This window comes from Ictidomys tridecemlineatus, chromosome 2, assembly GCF_052094955.1.
Source record: "Ictidomys tridecemlineatus isolate mIctTri1 chromosome 2, mIctTri1.hap1, whole genome shotgun sequence".
In the NCBI taxonomy this organism is placed as follows: Eukaryota; Metazoa; Chordata; class Mammalia; order Rodentia; family Sciuridae; genus Ictidomys; species Ictidomys tridecemlineatus.
Window position 1 is genome coordinate 94441713 of NC_135478.1, and position 15308 is coordinate 94457020.

The 15308-nt window shown below is 53.0% G+C and overlaps 1 protein-coding gene across 3 annotated transcripts in view; it reads left to right on the forward strand.

Annotated features, from left to right (window-relative positions):
* The window catches only part of LOC101972115 (transmembrane protein 132B), a 318135-nt gene that overhangs the window by 219073 nt on the left and 83754 nt on the right, over nt 1-15308 (forward strand). For all 3 annotated transcript variants that reach the window (XM_078039369.1, XM_078039371.1, XM_078039370.1), the window contains exon 4: nt 6802-6988. In XM_078039369.1, coding sequence (XP_077895495.1) covers nt 6802-6988 — 187 coding nt within the window. The remainder of the gene's footprint in view (nt 1-6801; nt 6989-15308) is intronic.

The window sequence follows — 15308 nt, forward strand, 5'->3', positions numbered from 1 at the left end:
TCCAGCCACACCCCACCCACCTCCAGTTACCACCCAGTTAATCCCATCAGGGATTAATTCACTGATTAGGCTAGGGCTAGAACCCAACCATTTCTCCTAAAACCTGTTTGCATTGTTTCACACATGAGCTTTTGGGGGACACCTCACATCTAAACCATAACAGATCATTAGACTATGGATTTAGGTACAAGATCACAGATATGCAGTAAAGAGATATGCTAATGATTGGATTGGCATTTGATGAGAGAGGGCATTTCTAATTAAATCTAGCTTTTAGAAAACAGGAATTAACTTGAAAGAGGTATTTCATGGAACCCAAGGAGCTACCATGGTAATCCGCCAGAAGCTCTGGGATGGTCTGTTCCTTTCTTTCCCTCTTTTCACTCTGACCTAGGTTTTCAGGTCTCACCTACCTGGCAGAAGAGGTCACCTCATGGCTGCCTAGAGTTTATATTTTTCTTTGAAAAAGCAGCCAAAACCAAGTTTGGAATATGCTAGTTGGACTTTCTCATTCCCAAGAGCTGTCCCTCATCCAGGTGAGGTCGTGGTTGACTGCTGAGTCCAGAGCCAGGTCAGAGAAGGGGGTCTCAGGATAAGACTGGGCCACGTCCTGCCCAGTGGATGCACAGGAAGAGCCTGGGAGATGAATTCTCAATGAACAATCACCTGTGTGCTGGGAACACAGCTCACGAGGTTTCTACTAGAGGTCAAAACCAGACTGTGTTTTCTCTAAGGCCACAATGTCTCTAGGGACTTAGGGATTTGACACATGAGCAAAGTTATTCAGGCTGTTGGAGAGCTTCAGTGCCGTGGCAGTGGCCAGCACTCTGCTACCTTGCTGGCCGTCACCTCTGGGGAGTGGGACAGCGTTATCTGACCTTCGCTCCCTCCCCAAGAAGTCCTGTTATTATTAGTCCTTGGTTGTGGATTCTCCACTTTAAAAAATACTGACAGCTAATTCAAATTGTGTAAAAACGAGGTCATGGAGACAGTTAAGTGAAGCGTGGCTTTGGCCACAGGCAGTTCAGCAAGGCCAAGTGGCAGCTTCGGGGTTTCTGCTTATCCTTCCCCTCTGCCAGCCATGCAGCAAGGGGAGCCTGTTCCGTGGACTAGTCCCAGTGCACAGCTGTGGAGTTTTTAAAGGAGATGGACATAGCAATTTGGCGATGTGCTGATGACAACTCGGGGCTCCCGAGTGTTCTCTGCCACCACTGCCCGGCTCCTCAACCTGTAGCAGCCCTCCAGAGCGTGCCGAGAGGGAGCAGGGCGCCTTGACCATGCCAGTGCGGAGGGAGGGCTGCCTCTAAGGAGTGGCAGGAGGACTCCATGCTGGACTCTGAGAAACCTCCATCAGATCAGCATGAAAACCCAGCGGCTGAGCACCGGGCGAGGGCCTCTGCTCTGCTGAGGGGCGGGCAGTAGGGCTTGGTCCTTTCCTCCCTGGGAGACTGGAGTTGGTGGGCTCTGAGAGCAGGAGGGATGTCAGGAGGGGACGGAAGGGGGCCACAAGGGACGTGAACAGCAGGCTGTATGGCTGCCCTTCCTTAAGCGGCCCAGTCCATGGCAGTCTGTGTCCTCCTGACACCTGTGGAACAGCCCCTCTGCTGTCACTTGGTGCGTGTTCCCCTGAGGCCTCCCAGGGTGCAGCTACACAGTCTGACTCGCTGATTTGGGCCAGGCAATGTCCTAGGTCCTGGGGAGACATTAGTGGGCAAAACAGGAGAAAAATCATGTGTGTATGTGTGTGTGTGTGTGTGTGTGTGTGTGTGAGAGAGAGAGAGAGAGAGAGAGAGAGAGAGAGAGAGAGAGAGCCGATATCATCAGCTAGTGGCAGTACGTTCGAGGGTAAGGGCCATGGCAGAGCCGGCCAGGATGGGGTGGGGAGGCAGGGACAGGCCTGGGCAGTCGGCAAGTGGCAGAGGGGGTGGCATTCTTAGGATGCTCTTTTTTTTTTTACTTAGCACCTTGTGTTCGTGCTGATGGCTTGGGACACATTTTTTCCTGTTTTTTTTTTTTTTTTTTTTTGGCTTAAAATAGATTTACTCATTTATTCAACAAACATTTGCTGAGGATCTGTTTGGCTTCCATCCATCTTTTGGGTCTCAGCTCAAATGTCAGCTCTTCCCCAGGCATTCCCTGAGCACCCTTTCCTGTTGTAGTTCATATGCTATTTTAAAATGAAAAATGGTATTTATAAATGGTAATGTTTTAAAATTGAAAATTTCAACCTTAAAAAGTTTTAATTCTTCTATTTTACTTTTATGATAGACTTTATCAAGGTGCAGACTTGCCTTAGTTTTTAATTTACCTGACTAGTACAGGGGAGCTCCACACGCCACCCTGAAAGGTGAAGGGTGGGGTGCTGAGGGGACTGTGGTGCCAAGCCTGGGCTTTGGTGGCTTCCACTCAGCCATGGGAGAGGAGCCTCTGTAGGAGAGCCTCGGAGCACTTAGCAGCCAGGCAGAAGGACCCGCCCCAGGACTCCCCGGCTGTAGCTTCTTGTGTGCAGTGAGTTAAACACTATCTGAAATCCCACAGCTTTCCAAGCACCACGCCGGTCCCACCTGGCACAGTGACGGCACCATGACTACGTCCTCAGGTGCTCGCTGTCCCCAGAGGAGCGGAGGCTCAGTCTCCAGTGGCCCACAGGTCCTGTCCCTGACATTTGTTCTGTGATTATTGTTCACTGTTTATCTCGTGTTTTCTTCATTTTTAATGTTAATGCCCAGAAAGAGGCTCCTAAGAGAGAACAGCTGAGGCCAGAGGCAGCCTCTGTGGTCCCACTTCTAGAAAGACTCCCGGGGGTGGGAAGGACATCACCACCTTGTCCTGGTGGCTCAGAACCATCTAGAAGTCTGTGGGGGAAAAAAAGTCCATGTAAAGACACACTTGCTGGAGGAGTTAAGGCCCCCTGACCCTGTGCCCTCTGCCCTCCTAGGAAGCAATCTGCTGCCCTGGTGAGTGCAGCTGCCAGTGGCTAAATGTGGCCTGGGGACAAGCCACCAGCTCGGGCCCCACGCCTCTCCCTTGACAGGTGGGAGCTGCAGCCACTCTGGCCTAGGGAGGAGGCACCATCCTCGCTGCAGGAGGAATTCCCAGGAGGCTGGGCTCCCAGAGTGCAGGTCCCTTGGGGAGCAGGCTGTGGGCCAGGGCCAGGGGCACTGCATGCCTACCCAGCACACCCACACTCCCACACGCATGCTGACTCTCACCCCCCCCCCCCACTCATGTACACACTCACATACTCTCTCGTGGTCATTCACTACACACATACACATTCACCAACATACCCCCCACACCCACACTCACTCCCACAGACACACCCACACTCACACACACTCACACACCATACCCACACTATATACTCACTCACACGCACTCTCAAACACACACTCTCACACTCACTCACACACACTCACTCACACTGCACACGCACCTCTCTACTCCAGGAGAACATGCCTGGTGACGATCCCTGGCTGAAACTCGGATCTTCATCCCTCAGAGACTCTTGTGCTCGTAACTTTGAGCACAAACTTTTGAACCCCAAGACCCTTCTCTGAGTTTGAAAGGCCCCTCAAGAGCAGGTCAGGAGCGGGCTGTTGGACAGTAGGAGCCCTTCTCCCTAGAGAAAGACTTACCAGTGAGTGCGCCAGCCCCCACAGAGCATGTGGTCTCCTTCCTCTGCATTGACGAAAGGACTCTTAAAAAATCCTTAATGCTGTGTGAGCACCTTTACACTGATGTGACCAAAATTCCTGATACGAATAATCCAAGGAGGAAAAGTTTGCTTTGGCTCATAGTTTCAGAAGTCTCTGTCTGGGGTTGGCTGACTCCATGGCTTTTGAGTTGGAGGTGAGGCAGAAAATCATGGTGGAAGGGTGTGGCAGAGGAGAGCAGCCTAGCTTGTGGAAGCTAGAAGTCGGGTCAGGGGAAGGAGCCAAGGACAAGACGTGGTCCCCAAGGTGCCCCCTGTAGTGACCTGCTTCCCCGACCCATGCCCTACTGCTTTCAGTTTCCACCATCTCCCAGCAGTGCATTCACATTATGAGTCCATCCAGTGGATTCACTCATGGATGAGGTTAGAGCCCCATGATCCAGTCAGTCCCCCAAGCCCACCTCAGGACATGCTGCACTGGGGACCAAGTCTTCAACACGTGAGCTTTTGGGGAACATTCCAGGTATAATCACGAGACAGATGGAAACAACTGACTGAATCGCTCTTCCACACATCACTGGGCTCTGGCAGCTCCTGGGGCCAGTCCATTTCTCAGGCTGGAAAGTCAGGGAGCAGCAGGAACCGCCTGAGGTGTGGCAGGGCGACCCTCTCAGGCAGACCCCACCCCTGCCCCAGGAGGCCATTCTCTGTATTCACCCAGGACCAGAGAGCAGACTTAGCAGCTCCAAATAACGGACCAGACGGAGTTGCCTCCACGTCCTCTCCCTGGATTCCACTTCCCCCTTGGCTTCTCTGAGGTCCTCAGAAGGTGAGAGCCCAGGAGGCGTTGGGAGTAGCCTCCTAGTTCTGGTAAAGACAAGAGAAAGTGGAGACTTGATCCGATTAGATGTAGGAGGAGATGGGACAGGTGGGTGGGGGGCAGTCCTGTGACCAGAGAGCCTGCAGGCCAGGATGAGGTGGGCGGGGCGGGGGGGGCGGAGCCGTGAGCTGAGCTGCTGGGCTCCTGATTCCTGTGGCCCTTGGCCACCCAGGCCTGGCCCTCTGTCTCTCCTTTCTTAGCCTTTTCACTGTAGATGTCCAGTCAGTAGGGTCCCCTGATGGGGAGACCCATGTGTGTCACTGTTGGTCATCTCATCAGGCCGGGAAAACTTACTTAGCACACATTTTCTCCATTGTGCAAAATAACTTGCACCATATCTGAGGATTCTAGCTGTCGTGTGCCCACAGCCAGCCCAGGCTCAGCTGTGTTGTGCATAGGAGGCTCTGAACTACTCCACAGCTGAGTGGCTCCATTATGGTTTGGATATGAGGGGTCCCCAATAAGCTCATGTGATAGAAAATTCAGGAATGCTGAGAAGTTAATTAGATTATGGGAACTAATCAGTGGGTTAATCCATTTGATGGATTAATTCTTTTTTTATTTTTAAAAGTTTCTACTAGTGCATTACAGTTATATATAATAGTGGGATTCGTTTTGACGTGATCATACATGCAGGGGATATATTTTGCTCCATTTGTGTCCCCAGTACTTCCTTCTTCCCTCCTTCTCCCTCCCCCTGTTTCCCTTCCTTTACTCTACAGGTCTTCCTTCTATTTATTTATTTATTGTTTTTTAAATTGGTGCTTTACAGATATAAAACATCAAGGATTAATACTTTGAAAGAACTAGTGAACTGGTGGTAACTGTGGACAGATGGGGTGGCTGGAGGAAGTCGGTCACTGGTGGGTGTGACCTTGGACTCTATCTTGTCCCTGGCTCCTGTCTCCCAGTCTCTCTACCTCCCCCTCTCCCCCTCCCTCCCTCCCCCCCTCTCTCCCTCCCTCCCTCTCCCCCCTCTCCTTTCTGGTTACATGAGCTGAGACCTTCCACCCTGATGTTCTCCTCACCTTGGGCCCAGAGCAGTGGAGTGGTTCAACTCTGGGTAGCATTTCTTATCCGTCAGGTCAGAGCAATTTAGTTTTGCTAATGCTATTGCTGTCTGAATGTGGCACAGAGGAAAGGCATGCTTCTGTGGGTGCCCCATCCGATGCTGAGGGCCATCCGTGGTGGGAGTTTCCCTGGACAAGTGACAGGAGACAGGTGTGGGGTGCCGTGCCTCCCTCACAGGTTGAGGGTTGGCAACCAGAGTGCAGACCTTGCTGGCCCAGAGAGAGACTCCCCTGCCTGTTTCTGTGCAGACAGTCCCCTGAAGAGAAGGGACCAGCTGTGTGACCCGGGTATTAGGGGCCTTGGGAATCAGCCTCTGTGCTGTCCCCTTCCTGGGATCTGAGTAAAGGTGATGTGGGAAACAGGCTTGGGGACAGGAGTCACTCACAGGCCTGAGCGGGTGGCTTCCTGTTTCAACTCTGTCTTCGGTGCCTTCCTCATCAATGCAAGAATCAGCTACGAGCCACAGGGGCTCAGGAGTCGTCCCATTTATGGCTGTATCAAGAACAAGGGGTCCTTTTCTCTTCTCCACGCCCCGCCCCTCCTCCCCTCCTCCCCACTTACCTGCAGGGGCCCGGGAGGAGGGCAGTGGGATCTCCTCACATGACATCTTTTCGAACTCAGGCTGATGAGATGAAAGCCCACCACAGCACCTACCTCTCTCACAGCCGCTGCAGGTGGCCATGTGGCCCAGGAGGGCCTTTCCCATGGTGGCCCCTGATGCTCCCATGAGCCCCAAAGTCACCACCGTTCTCCCGACTCCTAGAGCCTGGACAGTTTGAGCCACTGTCCCTGAGCACAGCCAAGAGGAAGGAGGGGGCAGAAGGGGGAGGTGCCTGGTGACTGCAGTGATGGAGAAGCTGGACCACAGGGTTCTGGACGTGGCCCGTGTGGCCCTGGCTGAGGAGTGGGCACCTCCTCCTTGGCTGGGCAGGGGAGAGAGCTGGCACCGTGTGCAGGGGCGGAGTCTGTAGGAGTGAGGAGCAGCCTGCTGTCCACAGAGGAGCCTGGACGCCCATCCCGGGGTATGGCCACAGACGGGCAGCTATGGGCCACGCTCTGTCAACAACACTGTCACGTGTGGAAGGTGGCAATCATTCCCTTGGTTGACAAAGAGGAATGGGCCATTTATCGTGTCCTTGACATTGTGCTGAGTTATGTGCTTCAAGCTGAACTTTAATATGTGTTTGTTTTCCAGAGCAAATGGCTCCGTCTACGAGATCCTGCAAGTGGACTTTGGCATCGACAACAGCAGTGGCTTGGCGGGGGCCCAGCAGATCACCTGGCAGGTGGAGTACCCAGCTGAGGACTCCATGAGCGAGCTGGTGGTCTCCGAGATCTTTGTCAGCCAGACGACCTTTGTGGGCATCGTCCCTCTTGCAATGGTGAGCAGCTGGGGCTTCAGGAGAGGTGTTGCTGAGAAGTTCCCTTTGAGTACTTTGATCACTCCAATGTCACGGAGCAGAGTGTCATCTTCTCTCCCATGCACTTGGTGCATGTTGTTTAAATAAGGAAAATATTCTTAAACTGCATTTCATTTATCTGCTTTCCATAATGGCCCCTGGAAGCTGTTTGGGTCTACTGTGTAAACCCTTTTTCATTTGTGGAGACTGTGGGATGGTTTCCTGGGGAGCCCTTGTCCTTTATTGTCTCCATCTGTGTGCATGTCAGGACCCAGTGCTGCGCTGAGGGGAGAGGGTTTTATTGAAATGTATGGGGTGGGGGGAGTGGTGCTGGGGACAGAGCTCTGTGTGCCCAGGAACTAGCCCCTTGTCAATTGGCTTTGCCCTGAGAGTCCCCAGGTGGCCCTGGATTGGCAAACTTTAATGTGCAGATGGACCAAAAGAGCCTTGTTGGGAACTGCCCAGCTGAACTTGGACAGGATCCCAGAGCCGTTAAACTGCCTGTGGTTTTGCTTCACGGGCCTGTAGGTGGCTGGGTTTACTGTGTTTGGCTGAAACTCTGCTCACACCTAAGGCCCAGGGGCCACACCTGAGGATGGAGTCATGGATGATCTTCCAGTTCTGAAGAGGAGGGTGCTGTGGGCCCTCGGGAGGGCCACGTGCTCCATGCTCTTCTGTCCTAGAAATGATCATTTTGCACTGAGTTGACCTTCCTGCTGGGGACCTCACACACAGGTGGTCTGGGGCAACCTGTGGCTGCTTTGATCATCAGTCACTCAGGTTTGAAACCAGAGTTGAGACAACTGCAGCTGAAAACCCTATTAATTAATTAATCTGTGGATTAAGGCCCCCGTCTTGAGATGCTGGCGGGTGCCCTTGGCCTGGAGCACCTGCTCCCTGCATCTCCCTGGGTTGGTTCTTTCTAACTCGGCTGTTAGAGAGGCACCTTCCCCGACCACCTGGGCTTTCGCGGCCCTCCGCCCCCTACCTGCCCTTCTGTTTCCGACCATGTCTTCCCATTTTATGGTCCTCACAGACATTGCCGCTGGCTGATGTTGGAGTTCATCTTGGGACCTTCCCCCTGGAGGGTGGGATCCTGGTCAGTTTCGTCCACCCCTGTCTCCATGACACCTGTAACAATGTGTGGCAGGTTGATGTTTGTTGGGTGAATGAATGAACCCTGTGCTTGAATCCAAGAGACTTTGCTATAAGCACTCCAGCCCTCTTTGGTCAGTGGTGACATTGTCTCTCATTGGGCCACATGACTCAGGGGCTGCGCTGATTGAGATGTCACTCACAGGGTCAGTCTCAGGGTGGGGACACAGCAGAATTGGGGGGAAGAGCTGGCAACAAGTTCATGGTTGTGAATGAAGGGCTGGGTAACAGTGTGTGGCCTGGGGTCAAGATGCAGGTCGGCTGGACAGTATTTTGCCAGGACTGCCGCTCTTCCCAGGGAGCCATCTCTTTCTTGGTGACTGGAACAGAGGCCAGTGAACAGAGCTGGGTGCTGCTCCCTTGGGTGGCTGCCTGCAGCTTGTGTGAGAGGCACTGTCTGTCACCGACTGCTTTCCTGTTACCTCCCCGCTGCTGCAGGCTGAGTGTCTCATGTCCCTTAAGGCCACGCTGCTGCAGTGTGCTCTGCATCTCTGTGGCCATGAGCGCCCCCACCTGGCTGACCTTCACTCAGGGGCACTTATGGTGTAGCCATCTGCACTTGGGAGTACTGGGGAGGGAGGGCAGTGGTGTTGGGTGTGACCATGCAGCTCTCAGTCACTGTTTAGTGAGGCTTCCAAGCAAGTGCTCAGGACCCAAGTCGGTCAGTGGAGTTTCCTGAGGACTGAATGAGATGCCACAGGCAGTCTTTGGACACTGGCCTGGCACATTGCATGCACTTCATAATATTTAGTTTTTATATTTTCATCCTATTATTGTCATCGCATTATCTAGCCACATGTTTGGGTCACTGTCAAACTTTGGGAGAAGGCTAAACAGAAGTTCTACCTCAGGCTAGGTAATGGGCTGTCCAGGAGGAAAGAAGGAGTCCCATTGCTGAGACAGACACAGCCATAGGACAGGTGGCTGGAGAGAGAGAGGGAGAGTCACATGGGGCATCGCCTGCTGTCAGGGAGAGTCCTGGGAGAAAGGGGAGGGGCCTGCTGTGCATTCTTGAAGGCAGATGGGTGTAACTGGGCGGAAAGGAAGGGAGCGCTGGCCAGAGGAGCAGAGAATGTGGTGAGCGGAGCGTGAGGGCCCGGGAGCTCAGGGACACAGGTGGCCCGGTGTGGCTGCTGAGTGGATGTGGGGAAGGTGGGGCAGGGAGTGGGGAGGAGGCTGCAGCCCAGGGGTCTACTTCCTAGGATATCAGATCTCTGTCCAGGGACATTCCTTAATCATTAGTTTGGATGACTGATTGTGGATGCAGTGATGTATTTGGTCCATGGGTGCTCAGCAGAGTCCCGTATGCTTGGTTTGAATGTGTTACTCCAGAATTCGAGTTGAAATGTGGCAATCCCACTGGTAGTGTTAAGGGGTGATTTAGGGCAGTGATTAAGTTGTGAGGTCCGTGCCCCATGAAAGGGTTGTTCTTTCTGAAAAGGCCAGGGGGAACTTGGCATGAGCCCTTTCGCCTTTGCATCTCTTCCACCTTGGGAGGACAGTGTTCCTTCCTTCAAAGGATCTAGCAGCACAGTGCCATCTTGGCAGCAAAGAGACCAGATCTTCTCCAGATACCAAACCTGGCAGCACCTAGATCCTGGGCCTCCCACCTCCAGAGCTAGAAGGAAACAAATTGCTTGTAAATGACCTGGTCTCAGGAATTCTGATGTAGTAGCACAAATGGACCAAGATACCTGTCGAGCCCTAAGCCTTGAGTTAGGTTACGATCAGGCAGAATTAGTAATGACTAATCATCAACAGCAGCTGTCAATAAGGCAGCCATGTTTCTTGCCTTCTTGAAGTGCCATAGATACCCTCACCAGATTCAGCTGTGTGAGGAGATGTAGCTGTGGCCCCCATGAGAGGCACTCTGGGTATGACAGACAGACATGGAGAAAGAGCCTGGCTTATTGATGTCACCACAGGAGGCTAAGCTGAGCCATCAAGAGCCTCCCCACTCCAATCATCTAGTCTTGTGAAGCAACAAATGTTCCACCTCAAACCCACTAATACTGGCCCTCCACCTTTCCATCCATCCATCCACCCATCCACCCATCCACCCATCCATCCACCTATCCATCCATTCAGTCATCCATCTACCTATCCATCTATTCACCCATCCATCCATTCATCCACCATTCATTCATCCACCCATCCATCTACCTATCTATTCATCCACCATCCATCCATCCACTCATGCATCCATCTGTCCATCTACCCATCTCTCATCCACCCTTCTATCCATCCAATTGCTCACTATGCAACTATCATTAATTTAGCATAAACTATGTGCCAGATTTTCACTTTTTGGTACATGGAAAGAGAAAATGGAATAGATAGAAATTTTGGAGTTGTGAAGCAACAAATGTTGAAATCCCTGGGCCACGGAAGCCATTTGTGTCTGATAGTTCCATTTGTAGAAGAGAAGTGTAGGGTCAAAACCCCAAGGCCCTCTTTACAAGGTGGTCTGAAGAGAGCATGCAGCCCTGGGGACTGCCCTTCCTTGGGTGTCATCTCTGCTGTCTCCGAAGTGGGGGAAGGCTAACTAGGGGCTCTGTTTCTTCCCTTCCCTTTCTTCCCCTCTGAAAACACACGTTTTCTTTTCCCTTCCACAGTGTTCCTTTTCTTGGGTCTTCTGTCTAGTTACTGAGCTTTGAGCATGGAGATTTGTTCCTCTGGGTGGTGTGGAGTTTAGGACGGCAGCCCACCATTCAACCTCAGTTCTTAAAACTAAAAAGCCCAGCTCTGCACATGCAGATAAAAAACACATTATCTTTCAAAAAGGTTGGAATCAAAAAATGAACACACTTGGTGAGTTTCTAGGCAACTGGGAACATGGGCTCAGCCGAGGCTGGAGCGAGAGATAATCAGATGCCTTTTCCTCGCGCTGGCCTGAGACCCCACAGCACGGCCTGGGCACAAATGCTTCTTTATTCCACGCAGTGCTTGTGTGCTGACTCTGCGCCAGGGGCTGTTCCAGGGGATGGTGACCGACAAGGCAGACAGGGACCCCGCTCCTCTGCTCCCTGTCTAGAGGGGCAGAATGATCGACACCATAAATGTGTGTTCTGTCACTCCAGGGGGCACGAGAAGGTGGAGAGACCTGGGGGAGTGGAGGGGGCAGGAAAGCATCTTTTAAACACCTGCATTTGCTCTGAACTAGCCAAGAAGGCAGAGCCAGTTATAGAAGGCTGTAGAGAAAGAGCATTCCATGCAGAGGGAATGGAAAATGTCTTCCCGCAGAACCAGAAGGCCAGGTAGAGGGCAGGGGAGAGGGGCAGGAGCAAGGGGGCGCACTGCAGGGGAAGGCAGGTGGGGTCTGTGGCGCTGGCCTTCTGTTGTCCCAGCACTGTCCTTAGCCGGAGTTTCCTGTTGCTGCTGTACCCAGTTCCTTCCTATCATGTGCTCCTGCATGTCTGTCTGGAGCGGCTCCTCCGGAGCTAAGGTCAAGGTGTCACAGGGCTGTGCTCTTTCTGAGGCTCTGGGGACAATCCATCCTTTGTGTCTCCAGTGTACAGAAGTCACCTGTACCCCTGGGCTCACTTCCATCTCAGTCATAACATCAACCTTTGTCCTCTGTGTCACCTTCTCTGGGTCCAACCCTCTGTCTCCCTCCGAGGACCCCTGTCCCACCTGACAATGCAGGGTCACCTCCCTGTCCCAGGAGCCTTGGCTTGTTGGTATCTGCTAAGTCCCTTTTCCATGGAAGGCAGAATGTTCCAGGTTCTGAGCCTGGCCACAGGGGTCTTTGGGGAGCACTGCTGACCACAGGGGCTTAGGTGTATCATCTCATCAAACCCTCACAGAAGCCAGAGGGATGCCGTTACCCCAGGTGTACAGGTGGGGAGGCTGAGGGACAGGGGGACTATCCACCTGCAGGCAGTGCACCCAGGGAGCACAGGCCTGTCCACACCTACTGCCTGCTCCACCCGAGGCCCTGACCTGTTAGTGTCATGGAGCCCTTTGTCTGAATTCTTACAAATGCATAAACACTTTAAAAAACAAATAAGAAAACAAATGTGTTGGAATATAGTAATTGGAATATTTACAAAAGCAAACTCGTGATACAGGAACACAGTGCCATTTTACATACCATTGTATGCAACGCAATGGTGCCACAAACCAGGGTCTGCCATCAGATACAATGCCTGTGGTGACATCACGGCGCCAATGGTGTCAGAGCCATTTTGAGAAATCTGTAGAGACTCGGGGGAGTCTGGGGAGCACACTGTGCTGCTAATGCCTCTGTCTGTGGCTTGTGGCTCACATTTGCTCTCAAAAGAAATGTTAAAATCAGGGAGCGGCGGTAAGACGTGTGTGAACCCGCGAGTACACACGTGCATTCTCATATACACACGGAGATCTTACAGGTATTTTTTCTGTGCCTGTGTGTACTTTGGTATTTACTATGTGTGTTTGAGCTTGTGTGTGTGTGTCTGTTCACATGCATGTGTGTGTACATGCGTACATGAGCAGTTATGGGTGTAAATGTGTGTATGTGTGGGTGTATTTTTCGCCCAATATCCTGGACCCCAAGTTCTAATAATAGACACCTTCTGCGGCCCCTGGGTGAGGGGCCTCCTGGGTCTTGTTTTGTGCTATGGGAAGCCTCTGAGTGGCTCAGTGTGCGCACATGCGTGTGTCTGGGGTGGGCAACGTGGTGTGGTGAGCTTTGGGAAACACCAGTGCGGTGGTGCTGGGTGCAGACCGTGGGTGTGCCCCCCACCAGCAGGAACTGCCACCGTCTGCTGTCGGACACTAGTGAGCACAACAGGCCAACAGCACGTTGCTCTGTCCCCCAGGACTCACAGCTGCTAGGGAATGGGACAGGAACAGGAAGTTCAGTGCAGTGTGCTGAGGGGGACTGGGACTTGGTGTGGCCTGCAGTGCCCCCAGCCCCCTCTGTCCTTTCCCTCCCCTCCCTCCCTTCCTTTCCCATGATACACCGTGAGCCCCATCTGGCTGGTTGGGTAGTGGGTTTCATGTCCTGCACCCAGTGGTTCCAAAGACCATGCTGCATCAGGAAGGAGATGCCGTTAGCCAGTAGTGACTGTTTAGGGAGCCATGTTAGTATCCTAGGGCTGCAGGTCACAAGTTACCACAACCTGGGGACTTAAATCACAGGAATTTATCCTCTCAGGGTTCTGGAGGCTGGGAGTGAATGAAGGTGTGAGGAGGGACACATTCCTTCTGAAGGCACCGGTAAGGTCTCTCTGGCCTCTTCCAGCTTCTGATGGCTCCAGCTGTTCCTTAGCTTGTGGTCACATGGTGCCAATCCCTGCCTGTTGTCACAGGGCTGTGAGTCTGGGTCCCCCTTCCACCTGAACCAAATAGGACTTCATCTTAACCTGCAGAAGCCTTGTTTCCAGATTGGGCCACACTCTGATATTCTGGTGGGTGTGTTTGGGAGGGACACTGTCCAGCCCAGGACAGGAAGGGGTGGTGCACACGTGCCCTGGGCCTGCCACTCAGCTCCAGTTGGCACAGTCCCTGCTCCCTTGGCATCTGCAGTGGGAGCTGGAGTTCTGGACAATAGTGTCTCTCAGAGCCCAGTGATCGGCTCAGCTGCACAGTGGTCACCCAGTGGTGCTGTCTGGACCTCATGTACCAGGGGGAAAAAGAGCCTTTTCTATCTGAGAAAGTTATTTTTGTGAAATCCTGACTTTCCGAGCCTTCCGTGTTTCTCTTCCCCAAAACACAAGTTTGCCAGTGTGACTGCCGCTGGGGCCACATGCACCTGGCAGTCGGAGTCTGAAGAGTCCGCAGGCGGGTCTTCCAGGACTCAGATACCAGAGTGCGGTGCCCTGCACCCCGGGTGCCCTGGTCATGTGCACATGGCTTCGCCTGATGGAGGCAATCCACCCACGGGTGAAAGGAGCCATTTCAAACTGTCAAGGACAGTGTGTGTCCAGTGAGCTCACTTTACCAGCGGCCAGAGACAGCTACTCTTGTTGGTGGAGCTGCGAGCTTGTGCTGCTGGTATTCACACTTGCAGCAGAGTGGGTGCCACACAGGTGCCACACGGGTGCCACATGGGTGCCACATGGGTGCCATGCCGTGTCCAGCCAAGCGTCTTTCCAGCACGCGCTGACAGTGAGGGTGCCTCCTGAGCCCATCTCTGTGGGGCCCCAGCTGGGTTTGGACGTTGAGCCTCTGCCCAGAATTCATTAAAAATAACAGTGTAAAAGGCGCCTGGAGGGTAAACCAGGGTCGGCCGAGTGGAAAGAAGAGATAGGCCATCAGGATGTTTGATTCAGCCAAATGGCGTCTTTGCAGGAGAACCTTTGCCGATTGATAATTTCTGAAGGTGAAAGAGAGGAATGGACCCAGAGGAGCGAGTTCAGGAGAGAAGCCGGTGGTGATAGTCAGAGGCACCACCCGGGAGGGCTGGGCGCTCCGGTGGCACGGATGCGAGGACGTGTTCCTCAAGGCTGCGTCAATAGCATTAATATTTATGACCCACCCACAAAACGGCCGTCGTGCAGCACATCCATCAAGGGCTTCTGCCCTGGGAGCGTCGGTTTTGTGGGCGATGAGCCCTGAATGACAAGATTGGGAGCGATTATGTAGGGACCCGATGTTCTGTTTTAAGCCTCCTTTAAGGTTGTGAATAATCAGGAGAGCGCGTCTGGAGACGATGCTTTTCTTAAAAACCCAAAGACCCATTTGACTGTTGGCAGGTGAACTAGGCTGTTTATCACAGCGAGGAGCCGTGGCCGTGGAAGCTGACCATGGGCCCCATGGCTGCCTCAGCCTACCGTAAGCCTTCAATTTCTGATTGGAAATGACAGAATCCTTGGCAATAAATGGCCTTGCCCGCCCCTGCACTGGCCCTGGAGGGAGAGCCCTTCCCTGTAGCTAGGACCTGAGGAGATGTACGTGCTCACCCCAGGTCAAGCTGCTAGGTTCCTGTCTGGCCTCATTCTCTTCTGCAACTGTGCCTAGAGTAGGTCTGCCTTAGTTGTCCTACCTGCAAGAGGGTCACATGAACCCTGCAGCATTACGTGATCAGTGTTGAGAAGACAGAGCAGCACACACACAGATGCCACATGACGCACGTATGGGAGCTAATGGTATGTGGTGGCATTCAGAATGCTTCATAACAGTTGACACAGCCTCAGACCAGCGGGAATAGGGAATAGGTGTG